The sequence below is a fragment of the Danio rerio genome, chromosome 20, assembly GCF_049306965.1.
Source record: "Danio rerio strain Tuebingen ecotype United States chromosome 20, GRCz12tu, whole genome shotgun sequence".
Lineage (NCBI taxonomy): Eukaryota > Metazoa > Chordata > Actinopteri > Cypriniformes > Danionidae > Danio > Danio rerio.
In genome coordinates, this window is record NC_133195.1 from 36,520,721 (window position 1) to 36,542,662 (window position 21,942).

At 34.3% G+C, this 21,942-nt stretch overlaps 3 protein-coding genes across 6 annotated transcripts in view; 1 reads left to right on the forward strand and 2 right to left on the reverse strand.

Moving 5' to 3' along the window:
* LOC101883269 (rho-associated protein kinase 2) overlaps positions 1-1,372 on the reverse strand; it is an 83,077-nt gene extending 81,705 nt beyond the window's left edge. Inside the window, exon 1 of the mRNA XM_073933901.1 lies at positions 1,216-1,372. Within this exon, the coding sequence (XP_073790002.1) occupies positions 1,216-1,245 (30 nt within the window). The 5' untranslated portion in view covers positions 1,246-1,372. The remainder of the gene's footprint in view (positions 1-1,215) is intronic.
* Positions 1,373-2,097: 725 nt separating this feature from the next.
* On the forward strand, positions 2,098-5,671 carry LOC137489751 (uncharacterized). 3 transcript variants are annotated; one of them, XM_068217781.2, is made up of 3 exons: positions 2,098-3,064; positions 4,075-4,197; positions 4,343-5,671. In XM_068217781.2, the coding sequence occupies exons 1-3, from the start codon at positions 2,932-2,934 to the stop codon at positions 5,614-5,616; spliced, it is 1,530 nt and encodes a 509-aa protein (XP_068073882.2). In that variant the 5' UTR covers positions 2,098-2,931; the 3' UTR covers positions 5,617-5,671. The 3 variants fall into 3 exon arrangements, with proteins under 3 accessions (XP_068073882.2, XP_073789514.1, XP_073789515.1); XM_073933414.1 differs by having other exon boundaries at positions 2,718-3,064; positions 3,152-4,197; XM_073933413.1 differs by lacking the exon at positions 4,075-4,197 and having other exon boundaries at positions 2,222-3,064.
* Positions 5,672-6,873: 1,202 nt separating this feature from the next.
* On the reverse strand, positions 6,874-14,051 carry LOC100535131 (rho-associated protein kinase 2-like). 2 transcript variants are annotated; one of them, XM_073933440.1, is made up of 5 exons: positions 13,624-14,051; positions 13,432-13,534; positions 10,346-10,606; positions 8,618-8,762; positions 6,874-8,526 (listed from the first exon to the last, which is right to left on the reverse strand). In XM_073933440.1, exons 1-5 carry the CDS (start codon positions 13,728-13,730, stop codon positions 8,384-8,386), a joined length of 759 nt encoding a protein of 252 aa, XP_073789541.1. In that variant the 5' UTR covers positions 13,731-14,051; the 3' UTR covers positions 6,874-8,383. The 2 variants fall into 2 exon arrangements, with proteins under 2 accessions (XP_073789541.1, XP_017210028.2); XM_017354539.4 differs by having other exon boundaries at positions 13,395-13,534; positions 13,624-13,817.
* Positions 14,052-21,942: the final 7,891 nt, after the last annotated feature.

Consider the following 21,942-nt stretch of genomic DNA (forward strand, 5'->3'; position numbering starts at 1 on the left):
AGAATTAACCAAACTGACTTTAACTATCATGTTTGATATCATTTGAAATGTCTCAGTGTAATTGGTACAATGGTCTCATTCTCTCAGAAATAGACATAATCAGAACAATAAATATATAACTTCAGGCATCTTTTGAACCACTGTGAAGGGTGTGACTTTCCAACAATTTGTGAATGCCTTTTGTTCACACCCCTTCCTTGAGGGAATTCTTGGATTATTTAAGGTATATTGCATCTTTTATTGCGTCAGGAATGCATCTTTTTCATCTTGGATTTATCCTTGATAATTTGATGTTTTGTATTGATCGTTTATGAATTGACTGATTGAATTTGGCATAATACATTTACCTGACTAATAAATTATGTTTTGAATTATTCAAACCTCGTGTTATTATCACTGATAAATGTTGTTGTCCATAGCACTACAAGCCACTGTACAGGTTAGTAACGGACTAAAACATGTTAGACGGAGCAGCGTGGCACGCTATACAATGTTGGTAGAGATCCGACTAACAAATTGGCATTTATTCATGTATACTTGGACTGTAAAAGGCCAACTATTTAGAACAACAAAATATTGTTGAAACTACTTTAAATGTGGATATTTAGGCCTTCATCTACAATAGTATAATCCTGCGCGATTATTATTAAAATACTTTGTCTTGAATTAGTAGATAACAGATCTATGGGGACCACATAAAAAATCTCCTAAATTGAGTAAGTAGTGTTCTGCCTTTCTAGGAGAGTGGTTAATCGCCTCTGTTTAATGACCAAGACTGACAAGCTTGTTTTAAGAGATTGTATACCCGGCCGGTGCAAGACTCGAGATGCTATAGGAATCTGAGTAAATGAGAATAAGGTATAATAACAAATCAAAAGAATATTCAATCATAATCTAAAATAATGTGAAAGGAAACAAAATAATCTTATCAATGTTTTATAATTGGAGTCAGATAAAACGAGGATAAATATATTAATATTCTAAACCATCTCATACTAAAATTGGAGTCAGATAAGAGTTAAGTTTAATATAAATCAACATTGTGCACTGGAAAGACCGAACATGCAGTGAACCTTCATCCACCATTGGATACCGTCATTGGACCAACTGGCTGGACCCTATAATACCTAGTGTGTGTGTGTGTATATATATATTATGCCACCCTAAGCACTGATCTTTACACTGCTAATAATATGTCATAACCTGCAGTGTTACCTGGATAAGCCTCGTCAGAATCCAGGTCATTGCCGATGCTGGTGGTGTCCAGAGAGTGAATGCTCAGAGACGTGAGTTGACTGCGCAGACGCTCAATATCACTGTCTTTACTGTCCAGAGACATCTGCATCTCCAGACGCACCTTAGACTCCTCTTCTATCATCTGCACACACAACAACACAACTTTCTGAACAGATTCAGACATTTATGAATTGTATGAAACGCTAGACAAAAGGAATCAATGTATCTTTTTATTTTTTAAGTAATCAATACAATATTGACACATGAAAGCTGTGGATTATTTTTTTCTATATTATTATTTTTTACAGTAAGTGTGTTTTCTAAGAGCATGTGGGGGAATCCACTGTTTAACTAGACGACATATAATAATAATAATAATAATAATAATAATAATAATAATAATAATAATAATAATAATAATAATAATAATTTCAATTGATAGATTTTTCTATAGAATTTGACATGATGAGGCTGTGACGGAGTGTGGAATCATGGAAGTTGCTATCTTCAATATATATATTAATTATATAAACTACACAAAAAAATGCAAAAATATAAATTGTTTGCATTTGGTCCAAACTGATTGAGTATAACTCTTATTCTAATGCGCTTCTGTTATAAACCCTTAAGTTTCATGCCTATTTATAAACTTTATGTTGTCCACTCACACTTTCTTATGTAAATAATTTGATTGTAAATGGAAGATTATGTAAAAGGATATAAAAATGATCAATTATTACAATAATACACTATTCCTAAAAGTTTAGCATGTTTAGCATTATCTGCAGTTTAAAAAAAAAACATTCTGGCTATACTTTAGTAAATGAAGTTATTTTGTATTTCATTTTTTGATCACTCAGTGTTACCAACTCAACTATTTTTGATTCACATTTTGAATATATGTTGCCTGCGCTTTTGCACATATTTGTTCTGCCTCTTACGGCCTGAATCTGAATTATTTTCTTCATTTTCATTTGTTAAACTATATTTTCTGTTCAAAGGTAATTATTTACATTTAGTTTTGATTTTTGTTTTCCTGCGAGTTGATGTTGCACTCCTACACTAATGACTATATTATTTATTTCTTATGGAATGGCATGTATATTTGCAGCATGTCTTGGTGGATGGATCACATTGAAGCGGAATACTTTAACATAATTTATTAGATATTATTTCAGTCAATATATGTCAGTTTTGTGGTTTGAGTTTCACAAAAAACTCTCAAGTTTCATTTGTTGTGCTTCTTTGTCTACAGTACATCAATTTCTAACTGATTATCTATTTAAGACAGCTTTTGTCCCTTAGATCGATTTATTTAGCTATTTTTTCCATTTATTTTATGTCATTTGCACATTTGCAGTCATTTGAGTTTAAAAGAAAACATTTCTTAGTCTTATGTCTTGTTACCATAGTGACATGTTCTGAGAATAGAACGCATTCCAAAAGTGTACTTGAAGCCCTGCATCATCGGAGAATATCTTGTGGGTTTGTTGAAGTGGAGTAGTACAGGTGTGCTTTTGGCTGTTAAGTGTTAAAAAACTTGCGTTCCGAGTGTTTTGAGACTGTCTCAGCGATTGAACATCTTCCGTTTGAGTGATTCACGGTGCAAGACCGAAATCCTCATCCTATTCCAGCTAGCAAACCCCAAGTTTTTGAGTGGTTACAGGTGAAAGACTGAAACCCTGTACCGATTATATGATGGTTGAACAGATTTCTGATCTCCCCACAACATCAGCTGCTAAAATGGAGGAAGACAAAGCCTGCAAGATCTCCCAGAGCCAGAAAAAAGTGAAGCAGCTCAAAGAAAGGCCAAGAAATGGCACTAATAGTGAGTCTTATTTACATTGTGCTATCCAATATCCAGTGTTTTCCTGACATAATAATCCACTTACTATTAAAAATAATGTTTGTACAGGATAATAGACAGCTGGTTAAACTGCTGGCTATCATTGCATTCACGTGAATCTTAATGCAACATTTTGGGTAAAATGATAATGTATTTCATTTTCAGCTTTTCTGATACAACTTTAGTCTAAAATCCTTTAGTAAAATGAGATATGCACACAGACTTTTCATTTTCAACCGACAGCCCCGATGGCTTTCGGTGAACTGTCTTTCCATTACAAAATCACCACATTTAAGATCTGTTTTCTTTAAAAATATGTAATCATCACTGACTAATATATATTTGATATAAAGTGGGTCTCAGACCGGACAAGAATCACTGCATTAAATTACATTTAAAATAAACATGAAAATTTATTTTAGCTCAGTATTTTAAATGGAGTTTCTGCGCTAGTCTGCTGGTACTGACGGTGCTAGCGGTTCCATACAATAGACTATTGTCTCGTTTTATGCTTGAACAACTAAACGAATCCTTAGGTTAATTTAACTGATTGTAATTTAATTATATCACGATGTTTATGCTGTAAAAGCAAAATTATAAAATGTTAAATAATCACTGAAACCTTTCATCGGAAATTTACTGTTGGCTGAAAAACTCTAGCTGTGCAATATAACCCAGTATTCAGTTTTCTATTTTAAAAAAGTGCACTGAACATGTAGTTTTTAAATCGTTTGGTGCATTGATCATTTGTGTAAGCAGTTTTATATAACATGAAAATAATAAAATATTATAGTCAAATACAATAAATAATAATAAAATACAAAAGTGTAGCAAATCCATGGTAAACTTATGGTAACCTTGATTTAGCTACAATAACTTTTTAAAATGGTTATATATTGGGGTTTTTGTTTTTGGTGAATTTTCATTTAAAATTTCTCTCAAATTACTGTGGACAAGTGTGTAAAGATGTGCAATCATTTCTCTTTTAACAGATGAGAAGGAGAAAGTGAAAGAAAAGAGAAAGAAGAGCAAGGTTGCTTCTTTTATCAGAGCTGCTCTACGATGTTTCTGCTTCTGTCCTCGTAATGAGCCGTTCACACTTTCCTCATCTGATGGTAAATGATGGTTTTTGCATCTCAATATTTTCTAGTGTATAATGTCATTAATAAACTGTATTTTTACTCCCCTTTATCTGGAGTTTAACGTCTCCTTGAAAATGACTTTGTACTATGTGCAAACTGCAATCATTTGTCTTAACAGATTCTGAACATGAGATCTATGAAAAGATGATTGTGGAAGAGGAAGAAGTGAAGGAGATAATGCAGGAGGAGGTGGTGGAGAAGAAAGAGGAGGTGATGGAAGAGGAGGAGGTGGTGGACAAAGAGAAAGATAACACAAAGCAAGAAAAGACAAATGAGGAGGAGGAGGAGAAAAGTGGAGAGGAGAAGGTGGTGGAGAAAAAGGAAGAAGGGAAGGAGATAATGCAGAATGAGATTGTGGTGGAGAAGAAGGAGCAGGTGATGAAAAAGAAGAAGGTGGTGGTGATGGTGGTGGAAGTGGTGATGGTGGAGAAAAATAAACAAATAAAGAAAGATACCAGCACCCAACTAACAGAGGAGGAGAAGGTGGTGGAGAAAAAGGAAGAAGAGAAAGAGATAATGCAGAAGGAAGAGGTGGAGAAGGAGGAGGAGGTGATGAAAGAGGAGAAGGTGGTGGTGGGGAAAAAGAAAAGAAAGAAAGATACCAGCACCCGACTGTCAGAGGAGGAGTTCTGGAGAAGGAAAATGGAGGAGGAGAAGGTGGTGGAGAAAAAGGAGGAAGAGAAAGAGATAATGCAGAAGGAAGAGGTGGTGGAGAAGGAGGAGGAGGTGATGAAAGAGGAGGAGGAGGTGATGAAAGAGGAGAAGGGGGTGGTGGAGAAAAAGAAAAGAAAAGATACCAGCACCCGACTGTCAGAGAAGGAGTTCTGGAGAAGGAAAATTATCGCCAGAAGGCTATCTGCAGCAAAGTATCTGTTTGAGCAAATAAAGGAGGAGGAGGACAAGATGAAAGCTGAGGAAGAGAACAATGAGGAGAAAATAAAATACATTGGAAAGGAGGAGGAGGAGGAGGAGGAGGAGGAGAAGCTGAAGAAAAGGAGAAGGAGGAGGCGGCCAAGAAAAAACTGCATGTTGGAAAAAGTGGAGGAGATGGAAGGAAAGGAAAGTGAGGAGGTGGAGAATCACATTGAGGAGAAAGAGCAAATGAATGACATTAAAAAGGAGGAGGAGGAGAAGGAGGTGAAAAAAAGGAGAAGGAGGAGGCGGCCAAGAAAAAACTGCAAGGTGGAAGAAGTGGAGGAGATGGAAGGAAAGGAAAGTGAGGAGGTGGAGAATCACATTGAGGAGAAAGAGCAAATGAATGACATTGAAAAGGAGGAGGAGGAGGAGGAGGTGGTGAAGAAAAGGAGAAGGAGGAGGCGGCCAAGAAAAAGTGACAGTATGAACGAGGAAGACAAAGAACAAAGTAGAGGAGTAGAGACATACTGTATGTGAAGGAGGAGGGTGAACAACATTGTACAACATCAATAAAAATGTGTTTTGTACAATACTGTATGTGCTGTGTGTTGTGTTCATCTGCTTAATTCTCTGTTTCAAAAGTATTGAATTTTGTTTGTTTAAAGAAAATTTTGATTTATATTTAGATTAAACATAAATGTATACATATATATGTAACAAAATTGTTTTGTATAGTTTAGTTTCTATGTATGTGTGTATCACATATACAAAACAAATATATATAATACACACACATATATAATGTCAGACTTATATTTTGCATGTGATTAATCTGCCCAGCACTAATACAGTAAACCTACAGATCCTGGAGTCTGACCTTTAAGATTTATATTGCGATTCAGATTTCTTGTTTAGAATTGTTAAAGTCGAATAATTCAGAGAATTGCTATCTTTCCGAGGCAGAAACAAGCTTCATAGAAACCACTTACAAATCCATCACATCTTCAAACGATGAAAATCCATTAATAATCTATTCAATTAGACTTCTATCTAATTCTAACTTAATGAACTCTTAGTTTACTTTACCATCAAGACTAAAGACTTTTAGTGCAGGTCTCTAGACGCTCCGTTTCTATTACCCTACAGTTGCACAAACTGAAATTATGTATTGAAAATATGTCCATTGGAAATGTTTAATTAGCAAAAACTGCCACTCTCACACAAACACACACAAACACACAAACACACACACACACACACACACACACACACACTTCAGACTGGCAAAAGGTGGTTTTTCAGGCAATTCAAAAAAGCTATTTATCCGCTAAAGAATAGAAAAAAAACGTTTTAGCTGCACTGTAAAAAATGTAATGACAAAAAGTCAAGACAACAAATATTTTAATGTTACTTTAACATCTTTTAATATAATAACATTTTTAAAGTTGTACCAAGTTTAACTTAATATTTGTAATCTATTATGTATATACCATTAAAAAAAAAGTCTTATTGACCATAAACCTTAAAAAATAGGGAACATTTCATATAATAACACTGATAAAACGTTTTTTTTTTCACTGATAAAACTATTTATTTATGTTTTAGGTATCTGTAGTAATCAGGCTAAGATTATATTGAAATTGTTGTATTTTGTCAAATATACACATTATTTACTAATTCAATCAATCAGAACACTACATAGTGTAAACAACAACAACACTGGGTTGTACAAAACTGTGTGTCAATTATACAGGGCTGCAAAATTATGAGAAAAAAATCATTGAATATCTTGAATGGTTTAATAAAGATTATTTATTTTTTATAGCCAACATTTGTGTTTGGGGAAATGGATCATCATATTCTGGCTACAGAGGCAAAATATGTTTTTCCATCACATTAGCTGAGAATAAACTGAGCAAAAACTGCACATTTTTCTCACTGAAGCTGCTAAATTAATCTCCTTTATTTCTGTGCCTTGTAATTTATGGCAAGAAAACTTTAACAAATCTTAGGTACTCTGTATTTACATTATATATGTTATAAACTACAAAAGAAATCAAAATGTGTAAATGATTGTCCAGAAAATTAACTTTTTTTACAGTAAAGCTAATTTCAAATTGAAAAAAATAATAAATTAATTTCACTACCAGCCAACCTCTAAAAACAAACAAGTAAGGGTTTATTACGCTAGTAAGTGTCTAGTAAAAGCAGTAGGACATGAAAGTTTTATGAAAGACTTATTTTATGAAGAGCTTTTAAAAGCACAAAATTAATATAGACTTGTATGTTCTCCTTAAATTAAATTTAAAAATATATGATTTGGTGTTTAAGAAATATTCCTTAAGATTGCCATTTTGGAAAAAAGTGCAACGATTTTCTAAAATTATTAAGCAAAAAAAAAAAAAATCCTACTGACCACAAACATTTACAAAATAGGGAAAATTACATATGATAACAATGATAACAGATCTAAGATACCCTGTGATTACATTAAATACGTTATAAACAGGGCTTGACATTAACACTCGCCAAATGCGGGTAGATTTCAGCTGTCGCGGGTTAGACAGCCACTCTCACTAGCCACTTTGGCTGTGATAAATGTATTTACAGTATATGAGAATATTGTTTTTAAGTATCAACTGTGAATAAAAAGTGTATGCATATAGCTTTATTTTGTTTGCTTTACACATTTTTTAAAATGTGTTTCAAAAAAATAATTAGTTCGGTGCAGCCAGAGAAAAACTTAGCAAATCCTTAGTGTCGAGCCCTAAAAACTCATGTGAAATAAACTATTAATAAAAATAAAATTAAATTAATTACATTGCGACACTATAAAAACTACATCCCATGTACTCATGCTCATTGAGCAAGGTCATAAACAACACACAAAAATGTTAAATGAACAAGGAGGCATGTGGACACAAAGTATAAATCAATAAAGTTAGCATGTCAAATTCAAATTTATGAATATAAAATATATTTTTCCAACATTAAAATTGTGGTTAGTGAAAATGGCGAGTGGTTAGTAATGTTGGAAAACTCCTAGCCACTGTGGCTGGTGATCAAAAAAGCTAATGTCAAACCCAGGTTATAAACTCCAAACTACAAAAGAAATCTCATCATGTGTGTAATAAATTGTCCTGAAAATTTGCTTTTTTTACAGTAAAGTTAATTTCAAATTGACAAAAATACATGTTACCAGCCAACCTCTGAAAACAAACAAGTAAGGGTATTTTAAGAGACTAAGAGTCTGAACTTGACAAGAAAGAAAAAAACTCAAATCAAATCTTTACTTTTCTCAGTCTCATCTGCTACTCAGAAAGGCACAGATGAGGTCTTTGGCATCCTTTGACATTTCAATATCATCTGGGAAAGTTAAGCTGTTCTTGTGATCCATGATCTTTCCATATGTGCCCACCAGAGACTCGGAATAAAATGGAGTGTCGCCTGCTCAGAGTGACAGACGAATAAATAAATTTAATGATCAGAACACTGAACTAAAATTACAAGAGATGCATATGAAGCTGACACTACTCACCCACTAGAAGCTCATAAATAAAAACACCAACAGACCACCAGTCACACTCGCGACCGTAATAACCAGTCCCTCCTTGAGACATTAAAACCTCTGGAGAAATGTAATCAGGTGTCCCAACAGCAGCGTCACAGCTTACCATACCAGTCTAAACACACATGTAGAGACATGGATATAAACATTACTGGATGAGTTAATGTAGCTGAAATACAAGTATGTTTAAAATTTCAATTATTTACACAATTCATTCATTCAATTCAAGGACTGCACTGTACAATCTAGCCACAAGATGGCAGCACTGACATCTATCATCACCGAATGGAGGACTTCTGTAAGTACGTTAATAATTGTTTAAACAAATCTGCTGCAATGTGTGAGGTGATAATTGTAAATCTCCACACTACAAAATCTAAAAGAAACTCTCTCATTCTCGGTCATGTACAGTACATGTAAACACACCAACTACTGGTGTATGATATTTATCGTTTTCAATAAAAATGTAATTGTATTGTGAGCTGGCATTGCAGAGAGCTTCATTCAATTGAGAAAAGCAAACAAAATTTAAAATGTGTAGGATTTTGTGAAATGATACAAGCAAGTTAACACAATCAGGCTTTCCTGAACATCCATTAAAACACAATAAAGCGAGTTCTGTTCAACAGATCAACAGAAAATACCAAAAAAAGCTGAAGCAGAAAATGTGCATCTTAGAGCAAGAGTTTGTGTGTGCGTGTGTGTGTTGAACTTCAATCTGTTTTAAATAAATCATCAACAAAGACAGTCACTAATTGCTTTGTTTCTAAATGAGTCAGCCATTTTGAATCACTTGTTTGAATAAATGTTCATTGAATCACTTATCAAAACAGAATAAATTCAAAATCCCACACTTCCCTTGTATACAGTTTATGAAAAACAGCATGTGACCTTGTACATCCGAATTAGTAGTAGAAATTAAGACGCAAGGGGCAACACTGTGGCTCAGTGGTTAGCACTGTCGCCTCACAGTAACAAGGTCGCTGGTTCGAGCCCGGCTGGGCCAGTTGGAATTTCTCTGTGGAGTTTGTTTATTCTCCCCATGTCCAAACACATGCATTACAGGTGAATTGAATAAACCAAATTGGCCATAGTGGCCACAGTGTATGTTTGAAGGAGTGTGTATAAGTTTTTCCCAGTAGTGGGTTGCAGTTGGAAGGGCATCCGCTGTGTAACACATATGCTGGATAAGTTGGCAGTTCATTCCGCTGTGGCGACCCCTGACTAATAAAGGGACTAAGCCAAAGGAAAATGATTGAATGAATCAGGAGGCAAAAAGTACCAGAATTATCAATTACTGAAGTGTGGAATTAATTCATTTACTATCCTATGAGGCCTGATGACGACAGGTCAACATGACAGTGACAACGTCAATGCAGTAGCCTGAATTTCATTCTCACTTCCTCTATTCTATTTTAATATTGTCAAGACACAACTTAGAACTAAAATGAAGTACCGAATTAGATAGTAGCCTAGTATTTTTGACAAGGAGAAAGAGACTTGCTGTCACCTACAGTAGTGGTGTCACCTAGTGGTCATATCTATCAATCCATGTCAGGCCTAAACTAGCCAAGGTATCAGCACAAAAGCACACTAAGCAAAATATTGTTCAATTAGATTATTAAAAAAAAAGGAGAGAAACATTTTTGTTAGAATCAAACCCCCTTAAAAGACACTTCAAGTGCACTTATCACACACCGAGTCCATCTTCGTACATGTGCCAAAGTCTGCGAGTTTGAAGTGTCCATTGCGGTCCAGCAGCATGTTGTCTGGTTTGATGTCTCTGTGGATGAAGCCCAGAGAATGGATGGCGTCGAGTGCCAGCACCACTTCTGCCGTATAGAATTGAGCCCATTCCTCTGGGATGTCATAGTTGCTTGTCAGAGTCACCAGATCTCCACCTGGCATGAACTCCATCACCAAATAAAGGTACTTTTCATCTTGGAATGCACAGCACAGCTATGTGGACAGAGAGATAGAGTGGTGAACAGAGAAGTCACAATATATTTCAGTAATCAATACCAGTGAAATTTAACAATACTTAATTTCAATTGCAGCAACCCAGCTAAATTAAATAATAAGCAATGTGATATTGAACACAGACTTTATTTAATCGTTTAAATATTTAATTCATAATTTAAATACTGTTATTAAAGAACTTTTAATGTTATCAATTACAGAATGTAAATAATAAAGTTAAAATATAAAAAAATTATAAATGGTTGTGTCAAGCAATTAATCATAACTAATCAAACCCAAAATTAAAATTAACATGTACATCATTATTTATATTCATTCATTTTCTTGTCGGCTTAGTCCCTTTATTAATCCGGGGTCGCCACAGCAGAATGAACTGCCAACTTATCCAGCAAGTTTTTATGCAGCGAATGCCCTTCCAGCCGCAACCCATTTCTGGGAAACATCCACACACATATTCACACACACTCTCATACACTACGGACAATTTAGCCATGTCTTTTATGTCTTTGGACTGTGGGGGAAACCGGAGTACCCTAAGGAAACCCACGCGAAGGCAGGGAGAACATGCAAACTCCACACAGAAACGCCAAGTGAGCCAAGGTTCAAACCAGTGACCCAGCGACCTTCTTGCTGTGAGGCGAACGTGCTACCCACTGCGCCACTGCCTCGCCATCATTATTCTTATTTAATTATAATTTGAGGTAGATATAAATATTTCATATAAAGATATAAATGAACATTTTCTCAAATATATACATTTCTTTGTGTACGTATATACTGTACGCTAAATGATAAATATATACACTCCACAAAAATATATTATGTAAATACAAACTTAATTTTTATGTGATTAAGCATTTGACAGCACAAATAAAATACAACTAGCAACAAGTTATTGCTATTTAAATGATGTTATACTTAAAATCAAGTTTAACTTTCTTTATTTTGGTTAGTTAACATCAACATTACAGCAGCAGAAATATTAGGCTTCAAGGTCTAATGAACAGGTCTGTATTTTTTGTCGTCCTTATTTACACGAGTACATAACTGACTGACTACAACATGGGCTGGTGCATCCTGTGAAATACAAGTGTTGAAAAACAGCCAGTCAAGAATATTTCCTCAGTCAGGTTTACATTTTACTATTTATACTATTTTATACTATATAAATTGAAGTACTAGTAGTTTTAGTCATTTAACATTATTATTTTTTAATCTTTTACCGGCCCATGCCTAATCCCAAACCAGGGTTTTTTTAAAAGTACAAATTATTGTTCCAAGGCTGCGTTTAATGGGTAAATAAAATAATTAAACAAGGCCTAGACCTGGGCTGCCCTTTGTGAAACCACTAATAATCATTATTCCTTTATAGACTAGTGTTCTCCTTGATCCCAAGCTCTGTGGCAGCAATTTCAGAAATGTTTCTGCCCTTCATGTGTTCAGGTGTTTGACAAGTAATTTTATCATCATGAAAAATTCTCTTTCAGTGCAAACGCAGCCAATGCCACAGAGTCACAGTGCCATGGATTACCAGACAACTACGCATACAAACGACCACAGAACATAGGCTACCTGAGGGCAAATTCAGCAGAGTGTCGTTTCTAAGGTTGAGGAAAACAAGCTCTTTCTGTTGAAGGAAGAGTCCAGCAGGAAGACTTTCCAGACGGTTCCCGCTCAAAAACACCTGCTGAAGGTTTGGGTTACCGATGAAAACTGAAGGGTCCAGGGATTTGTGTCTATTGTTTTCTAGGTATAGGGCCTCGAGTTTTGACAGAGACACCAGAGCTCCAGGAGTCAGTTCCTCCAGCTGGTTATTTTTGAAGTCTAAACTCTGGAGATTGCCGACAAACCCAGGCGTACCGACAAATTATTGTTGATAAGCGTGACGCATATTATAAATAAACAAGGTTATGAGATAGATAGATAGATAGATAGATAGATAGATAGATAGATGGATAGATAGATAGATAGATAGATAGATAGATAGATAGATAGATAGATAGATAGATGCCAATTTTATTAAGTACAAAAATAAGATTGTACTTAAAATGTACTTTATTTTATTTAAGTTTATATTTTTTGCAGTCAATTACACTTTTTCCTCTTCCTTGCATTGGTGTTACATAAAGGGACAGTTCACAAAAAAAGGAAAATTAACTCACCCTTAAATGCTTTCAAATCTTTAAAAGTAAAGAAGATATTTTGAACAAAGGTGAAAACCTGTAACATTGTCTTCCATAGTAGCAAATAAAAATACTGTGGAAGTCAATTGGGTCAGGTTTCCAGCTTTCTTCAAAATATCTTCATTTGTTTTTAGAAGAAGACAAAACAGGTTAGGAACATGATGGGTGATTAAATGACGATTCACTTTTTGGTGAACTGTCCCTTTCATTAAACATTTAGAAATGTTCAAATGGTGTGACTAGCATTTAATCAGTAAAACGTGTTTGTGTCTTATGCTAGTAGTTATCTTTTGCATGAATTAGTGTTTATTCCTTAGGTAGGCTGGTACCTTTTTAATATTTACTAGCACTTATTTGTTAGATAACTGGTTCTTTTTCTAAATAATATTAGACACTTGTTGACATTTATTTCAAGAGTGACTGTTACTAATAAACGATTTTAAGTATTTGCCAGACTAATATGAGTTGGGTCTAAAAGATGATTTTTATATATTAATAGGCCTTGCTGATCATTAGATACTATAACATCCCTTATTCTACTAAAAGTGTAGTGAGTAACCATAGTTTTGTAAGACCCATATTACCTGTAAGGTCAAGCACATAAAGATTAGACAGGCTCACAAGCAGATCCGCAGGTGTTGTTTGCAGTTGGTTTCTGGTCAGACTGAGATGGCTCAGATGGGAGAAAATCTTCAGGTCATCAGATGATATGGAGCTCAAATTGCTCAAACGAACACGAAGGTCTGTGGTGTTTCCTGGAAAAACTTTACTGGGTAGCTGTTTAAAGTTAACATGAAGACAAATGACTCTGACCTCATCATTTTCAAGGACTTGTCTGCATTTTCCTTGATGTAAAACGCCACTCTGTATCTGAGAAAAAAGGCTGAGCAGAACTGAGTTAGAAAATAATATTTGCTCATATCTATGAGCAAGTTGCAACAGAAGTAAAAATGTAAGGATTCTAGTTAAAACCTCAATCACCTAATGACTCAGCCTTACTGTATATTAAGCATGTGTAACTGATCCTGCTTTTATAAATCACATTGAATACATTTGTCAATATGCAAACAAGGGTTTTCCAGGTCCACATGTGTATCAAAGTTTTGTGTAACACTGGACTTTTATCAATCAATTCTTGTAAATCATTCACAACAAATCACAAGATGTGTTTTTAACCATGACAAATGAAAATAATATCAGCATACGCTACATTTTAGATTTAGAATTGCATTTTTATTGCCCCCTCTAAAAACATCACAATAAAAAAGCTTAATTTTTTAAGTAATCACGATTATACAGAGACCTAGAAGGGACGTGATGGTGGGGAAAAATGGGTGGGTGAAAAAAAGGACAGTGATAGGAAAATATTTTTTGAAAAGTTTTTCCCTCGCAAAGGTATTGTGCGTTCCCTCGCAAAACTGTTGTTCCACTAACACTTTCTGTTATTGATTAAAGTTACCATAGTTATTAAGTAAAGAGCAAATGAATCTCTCATTTTGTTTTGATTTATAACAGTGGTGTCACTGTAAGAATGCACAAATCTATAATGAAAGCATTCCAATACTTTAGTAACTGTTTGAGCTCATTTTAGAGAAAATTTGTTGTGTTTACAATAAAACATGCAGGACAGAAATGTTTACATATTATTAAGTGTATTTGTCTGTTTAAACACACACCAAAAATTCAAAATGTCCGGCAGTTTAGCTCCTCTTTAAATGGCGTATACAGAAGCTGAGCTGGGATCAGTTTACCATACAGAGCACGTCCGTCAGTCAGCGCTTATACATGAACTTAATATATATATATACTTTCCTAGCACTCAGTTTTTTTTCTCCCACCCATTTTTCCTCCAACACCACGTTCCTTCCAGGTCTCAATATGATTATGCTAAATTAATTCAGCCTTACTCTTCAACTTTTCACATTTCACATGCTCAGCAATGGACAGTTTTTTATTCTGGAATATTAAACATGCTTGCATTTCTATTGAAATATTTAAGGTGTGTTTGGATCATCACAGAGTCAGAAGTGTTCAATCAAATAAAGCTTTTTTATAAACAATTTCACAAAATAATAAAATAAAGAAAATGTTTGGACCGTAGGTCTTCATGTTCCACTATGCATACAAATTTGTCACAGCATTTAATAAAATGTGCATCTTTGCATCATGATATCAGTCTTCAATAATACATAGAGCAGACGTAATGCTTATTGAAGGTGTTCTTCAAAATAAAAGATGACAAAAATATAATCTGTGCCACTAAATATTTGTTTTTCTGAACAAAAATAGATATAATACTTGATTATATAAATCCTGATGATCTCGTAATTATCATTCATTTGCTCTTGGAAACACACTTAAACATCCAGTCACACTTACTAACAACCCTATAAGGAGTCCGAAAATAACCTCTGACATTTTTAAAAGCTTAGAAGACACTTTTTGTCAAACTGTATAGTATAGGAAAACACAAACACTCTACTCTTAAAATGACTTAAAATTGAAACTAGATACTTTAGGTGATTTATGGCTTGTGCTGTATTTAAATATCATATACCGTCCCCTTCCCCAGTCATTTATATTGTGGTGTTTGGCACTTGGAAGTCCTGCCATTAGCCCAAATGAACACTATGACATTTTCCGCTTTCATAGACCCCAGATGCATGATCACCTATCCGGCCTTCACCAAGGTTAGCTGAAATTAAGAGAGAGGAGATGGAGGTCATTTAGTACCATAAAAAACGTTCATACATAAAATGCTGGCAGACATGTCAAATCCCATTCTCTATACAGCCAAACCAGCTAAACCAAACTATTCTGCCTTTTATACACACATACAAACATGCCCACTCGTGTACTGTAAATGCATCAAACATGCTGGCAAATTCAAAACGTGTTGTATAGTCCCTCACAGTGTGAAATTTTAATATCATTTAAAAAAAAGCAAAACCGGCTTTAAGCCACAGCTTAACACACACAGATATAAATGCATCCTCAAGCCACACGCTGGTCACCCCTCAAAAACCTCAAGTTTTCAGAAGTCTAAAACATCGTCATCATCCAATTCAACCTCAAGAGCCCAACCCCAGTCCTTCAGGCCCATTTCAAGCAATCTGCAACAAAGAGGAGTCTTTTGGACTCATGTACAAATGCCATTGACAAAGTCTAAAAAATAAAAGTTATAAAGTTTAGTTTAAAAGTACACTGGTAAATACAGGTTCACATAAAAAAAGAAAAAAAAAAATATATATATATATATACACACAGTGCTTAGCATAAATGAGTACACCAATAAGCTGCAGATTTGCTTCAGTACTGACTAAACTAATGTATATGCACAAGTATAATATTGGAAAGCATCCTATAGAAAATATTAATTTAAATGAGAGATTTGTGAGGGGTGTACTCATGCATATATATTGAGCACTGTATATTTAAAACTACACTTACACAAGATACGTGATGAGGACAAATGCTATCCTTTATTTACAGATAACTTTCTTTTTTATTTGATTTTACACCAGTAGATATTTGCTAGAGAAGCCCTCATGATGATATTATTGCTTTTTCATTATTGGAACATTTCATTTTTGGAAAACAGCTGTTTATTTTTTTAAGCTCTACATGATGTGATGGAGACACCCACTGCTCTTTATTTACAAAGATTTCAATTAAAATGTCACAAAAATGACCATGGCAGAGATGCCATGAAAAAAAAACTTGGGGAAAAAACACAAAAGATACATTTTTCTTTTTTTGGCCACAAAATAAAAAAAAGATTGGTAATGTTATCAGAGTTTAAGTTAAATTTTAGACATGAAGACCACTATGAGTAACCCGTTTACTGGGTTGAAAATAGTATAAAATAAAATAAAATATTCACAGCTTAGATAGGATTAGATGGCAATATTATGGAATTAAAAGAGAGAGCCTGCATTGTTAGTGGAGTGTTTTTAGTACTGAGGATTCAGATGCAAACAGAGAAGAGAACAAGCAGCCAAACATGTTGAAGATGAGCAGAAAAGAGATGCAGTGCACGGTACTTACTGTCCACACATTTACACGAGTAGGGAAGGTGAAAGGTCAGTGAAGAATGATACGGAGCATTGGGCCAGGGCTACAAAAGGTTAGCGGTATCATTGTAAGCTATTGGGATCTTCACAGCCAAGTCTACATACATGACACTACACTATGTTTACCTCAATTAAAATCAAGCTATTTCTCTTTTTTATCCAATAAAACATCAAGTGTTAGTAATAGAAGATTTCAAACATTGCTTTAGATGAAGTCTTGTTACTCTATCCTACAATTCTACTATATTTCAATATAACCTAAAGGCCCCAGTATACATCAACAGAAATTGATGTTGTCATTTTGAGCAAAAGTTTGCATCCGCTGGTAAACACCTTTAAACGGTCATTGCCTGGTCCCATTTTACGTAGGTGTGGCTTTAGAGCTTCGCCTTTTTTAACAGGTTAATCTTCTCCAGCGCATTTGTTCTGCTAAGTCTATTGAGGCCAATACAATCCAACACATTCAAAATAAAGGTTCGAAAAAGTTTTGCACTAAAAAGTAACCATTGTTGGTTCCCCAAAGAACCTTTTAATTCAAATAACGCTTTTTTCTCAGCGAGAATTCAAGATATTCAATGATATTTAAGATTATCAATGTATTTTTTCACTGTAATGAAACCTTTATGGAATGGATATTTAAAGCTGTTCATGGAACCATCTATGCCAATATAGAAGCTTTATTTTTAAGACTAAGAGCTGCTTTACAGTGGAAGGGTAATTTATTAAGAAAAGATTTGATCATGTTTGATACTTAAAAAGCTTAATACTTGGTGTATTTGATTAAACTGCTATAAACATGATGGGACTCCACTAGGGTTGTAACAATATACCGGTATGACGGTTTACCACGATTTGAACGTGCACGATTATCATACCATGAACAATTGCATATCAACGGTTTTAACCCTTAAAGATCGAGACAGCCGCCCGCGGCTAAAAATAAGTATTGCTCTTAAATGTTTAATAACTTTTGATCCGCTGATCCGATTCATACAATTCCAAGATTGGCATAAAGAAGGGAATCTCAGCTTTCCAGTGCTGTATCACATAACATTCGCGACTTTGACTTTCAGAGGCTCCAGAATCAGTGCGGTTACGTCATCAAAATTTGACAACGCTGATTTGACAAAGAAACGCTCGTCACTGTGTCTCCGGACAAACCAGACATGATACATTGATGCATTGTCCCTCCTCCATGCCCAGATTGGTTCAAACTCGCTATATCACAACCAATAAGCATAGGTTTCGCTTTTGTTTTTGGACCAACAATGAGCTTTTTCAACAACACGGAATGAGAGATAGGCATACATTTTTGCGCGGCTAAATAAAACGCAAAAAAAAAAAAAGGTTTTGCATGAAATAATTCTCATACTAAGTACTTTTGCATGCACAGCAGCACAGAAACATGACAAAACAGTGACACAGCAAAGACGAACTGCTGGTCTTGCTGTTTTCAAAAGACACAAATGAAGGTGCAGCTGTTTGTCTGCATTGCATACAACCACATCCAAATCCATATCCACAGACAACAATATCCATGCTGGCACATAAAACCTAAGGATGTTCCATATTGAATCTAGTTTCGTTATGTAACTATTTATAGTATAGTAAATATTTATATCTATTTTTTACTGAGGATTTGCACCATGTTTATTTGGACTTTGACACATTATTTCTTATTTTTTTATTTGTTCATTGTACAAGTGGACACATTCTCTCACCTCAGCGGTCAAGATTAAGTCCTGAAAATCTCAACATGCTTACATTTCTTCATCACAACCTAGACTGAAAAAAACAACGCTTTAAATACATGTTTACAGCCATAAACTTGGTATTGCACTTTTGGTCTCCCATTTATTCTGCTTATAAGGAAGGACAGTTTAAGTTTATTTTTGTCTAATCTTAAAAGACCCTGCTTGTTTATTCCTTCTAATTTAATTTATTAAAATGGGAGATTTTTCAGTTTATTTTTATAAAAGACTTCTATAGTTCTATTAAAATGGTTCTTTCAAAAGTTTGTTGAAATAAAACCTTTGTTCAGTCAGAAAACGTGTTCTTATTCTTTTCAGGGTCTTTGCTATGAGAATTACTATTTAATACCGTATACCGCAAAACCGTCAAACCGTGGTATTGTTTTAGACGATTATCATACCGTAAAAAATTCATACCGTTACAACCCTAGACTCCACATGACTGGATTGCTGAAAACTGCTGTTTTGTCACCACAGCCATTTTTGTTTACGTTTATTTAGTTGTTACTGTAGGAAAAAATTGCACAGCACATATTTACATATTCATCTAAACATCACTGAGGCGTGTTGATGATGTCAAGATGTTCATAAACACTAAACCACCACTCTGGAATTTCAAACTTGTTTTTTCTTCCTAACGAGGAACAAAACATTCTTTATATCTGGGCATTAAAGGTATAGTTTCTTCAAAAATGTAAATTCTGTCAAAATCAGTTTTTAATCTCTATCAGTATCTTTCTTCTAATGAACACAAAAGAAGGTATTTTGAAGAATGTACCCATTTACTAACAAAGTATTTGTTTTTCTCTACTGTGTCTGCCAATGGCTACCAATTTACAGCATTCTTCAAAATATATTCTTTTGTGTTGAACAGAAGAGAGACACATGTTTGGAATAAGTTGAGGGTGAGTGAAAGCGTCTCCTCCTCACCTGTTCTTGCTGGAGGGCTGCTGTCGTGTAGAGTGCACTTTGACGGCTGCTCGGTGTGAAAGTCTGGGTGAAGACTGAGCGAGGCGAGGCGACGGCTGAGGGGAAAGGGTAGTGGGTGTTGCCTCTGAGGGCGCAGCGGATATGGCTATGCTGGACGAGTGGGCGATGGAGGGCTTACGCGGAACCCTTTTGAGCAGCCGACTGACCCACTTCTTCTGCTCCTCTGTGGAGTTTGCCAGCAGCAGCATCTCTTTCGCTGTGGACATGTCGTAATTCACTGGAGGACAAAAACCAAACAACAGATTCTTTTCAGAGTTCAAAACTCCATGTGTTAAAATGCATTTTCAAAAGCTTCGGTTTATATCAACAATTTTATAACAAGCAATTTTTAGCAAGCAATCAAACCGATCTAAAATGACAGTAAATACATTAAAATGTTACAAGAATCTAAATCCAGTAAAATTCAGCTCTATTTAATGTCTTTTAAAAAAAGTTTCCACTGGAATATTTAGCAGCACAACTGTTTTCAGCATTGATAATAAGATATTTCATGAACATCATAGTAGTATATTAATTTATGAAGTATAAAATGTAAATATATAATGAAGGATCGAGCAACATTGAAAAAAACAAATGCTGACAATTCAGCTTTGACATCACAGAAGTAAATTAACATTAACACAAATAAAAAAAAACATTCAAATATTTTAAAATATCATTGGCTGAAATATGCCACAATTTTTTGATGTTAATACATTTTGGATCAAATACTTGCAGTCTTGTTTAACATGAAAACTTTTTTTTTCCATGTAGTAATAAAATATATCAATACAAATATATGATTTATTATTTTATATGCGGTTCTGATACGTTTTAAATTTGAAAGCAAACTACCAATTTGTAAAAAAAGAAGCAATTCACATTATTATGTGTATAAATATAATTTGATAATATACATGCAGCCTTGCTAACGTCAAACTTAAAATAACAGTGGATTAAAAGTAGAATATTTCAGTTATGACTAACATCCATAAATACACGCTTACAGTGCTCAGCATATACGAGTACACCCCCCCTCCCCCTTTCCTATGGGATGCTTTACAATATTATATTTGTGCATATACATTAGTTTAATCAGCACTAAAGCCAAATCTGGAGCTTTTCTAACAAAATAAAACAAAATTCTATTCTATTTTAGGGAAAAATATAAAATACTAATTTTCAAAAATAGCAAACATCAAGACAAACAAAAAATATATGCAATTCTGTTGAAATGTCGTAGCTTGTAATTGTCATAAAATGTTGTAGATTTTTTTTGCAGTATTTTGCATGAATTTAAAATTATCTTTTCATTTCTAAAGATGTTCTGTGACTAAAATATTATTTTATTAAATATATCTTTCTAATAAATGTTTTGTTTAAATGCACCAATATATATATATATTACCCATATTCACTGAGAAATGGATAAAAATATTAACTTTAGGTCTATAATTAGTTTATATGAACTTTTATTTATATATAAAAATAAATATTTCTTACATTTATATTTATTTGTTTATTATTAACATATTTATTCATGAAATTATATTTTTCCTTGCCTCCAGACAAATATTTTAACAATCTAAGTTTAATCAGCTACAGTACAGTAAAATGAGTTTGTTGTGTCTTTCTGAGTGTGATCTCCTGACCTCTACATGGAGCGAGGACCTCTTCTTTGCGATCGATGTGGTCTTTATGGCACTTGACTCTACAGCGTCTGCACTCGAGAGTCGGCGGAGGTCTGAAGACGTGCCATAGGGGTCGTGGACAGTTCACCGAACTGTCAGTTCGGTGACAGTTGTTTTTGTCAGTTTGACAGTTGTTTTTGTCAGTTTGACAAAAGCTCAAAATGATCCAGATTTATCCACAATTAAAGCTGACAGGTGCTAACGTTGTCTTAACTGATGTTCAACACACACAAATCTGTTCATTTTTTTAAAGTGCTCCAGGGTGTCTTGAACCTTTAAAAACCAATTAATACATACATTAGATAAGATTTCTTTTGTTAATATATGATCAAATCTAAAATTTTATGCAGTTCATACATTTTACTTTTAACACTGTACACAAACATCGATTTCAGCAGCATTCATTTAAAATAAAATCTTTTGTAACATTAGAAACGTCTTTAAAATGGCAAATCATATAATGTGTGCTTGAGAAGTATTTTCAAACAAACAAAAACAAAATTCTGAACAACTAAATCACAGGAATCTAATCGATTTTCAAATATATTCACATAGAAAAAAAGGATCTAAATACTAATTCCTAGTATAACTGTTTTTATTCTATTGTGCCAATTTGAGCCAACTAGTACCAATTGAGCATTATATCAA

What these genes read in the sequence shown, in the direction of transcription:
- LOC100535131 (XM_073933440.1), bottom strand. Translation starts at nt 13,730, where the DNA reads ATGAGCAAATATTATTTTCTAACTCAGTTCTGCTCAGCCTTTTTTCTC. An exon ending in CAACACCTGCGGATCTGCTT is followed by an intron (nt 10,607 to 13,431) that starts GTGAGCCTGTCT and finishes CTGTCCACATAG; the next exon opens with CTGTGCTGTGCATTCCAAGA. An exon ending in CATGTACGAAGATGGACTCG is followed by an intron (nt 8,763 to 10,345) that starts GTGTGTGATAAG and finishes ATGTGTGTTTAG; the next exon opens with ACTGGTATGGTAAGCTGTGA.
- LOC137489751 (XM_068217781.2), top strand. Translation starts at nt 2,932, where the DNA reads ATGATGGTTGAACAGATTTCTGATCTCCCCACAACATCAGCTGCTAAA. An exon ending in GCCAAGAAATGGCACTAATA is followed by an intron (nt 3,065 to 4,074) that starts GTGAGTCTTATT and finishes CTCTTTTAACAG; the next exon opens with ATGAGAAGGAGAAAGTGAAA. An exon ending in CACACTTTCCTCATCTGATG is followed by an intron (nt 4,198 to 4,342) that starts GTAAATGATGGT and finishes TTGTCTTAACAG; the next exon opens with ATTCTGAACATGAGATCTAT.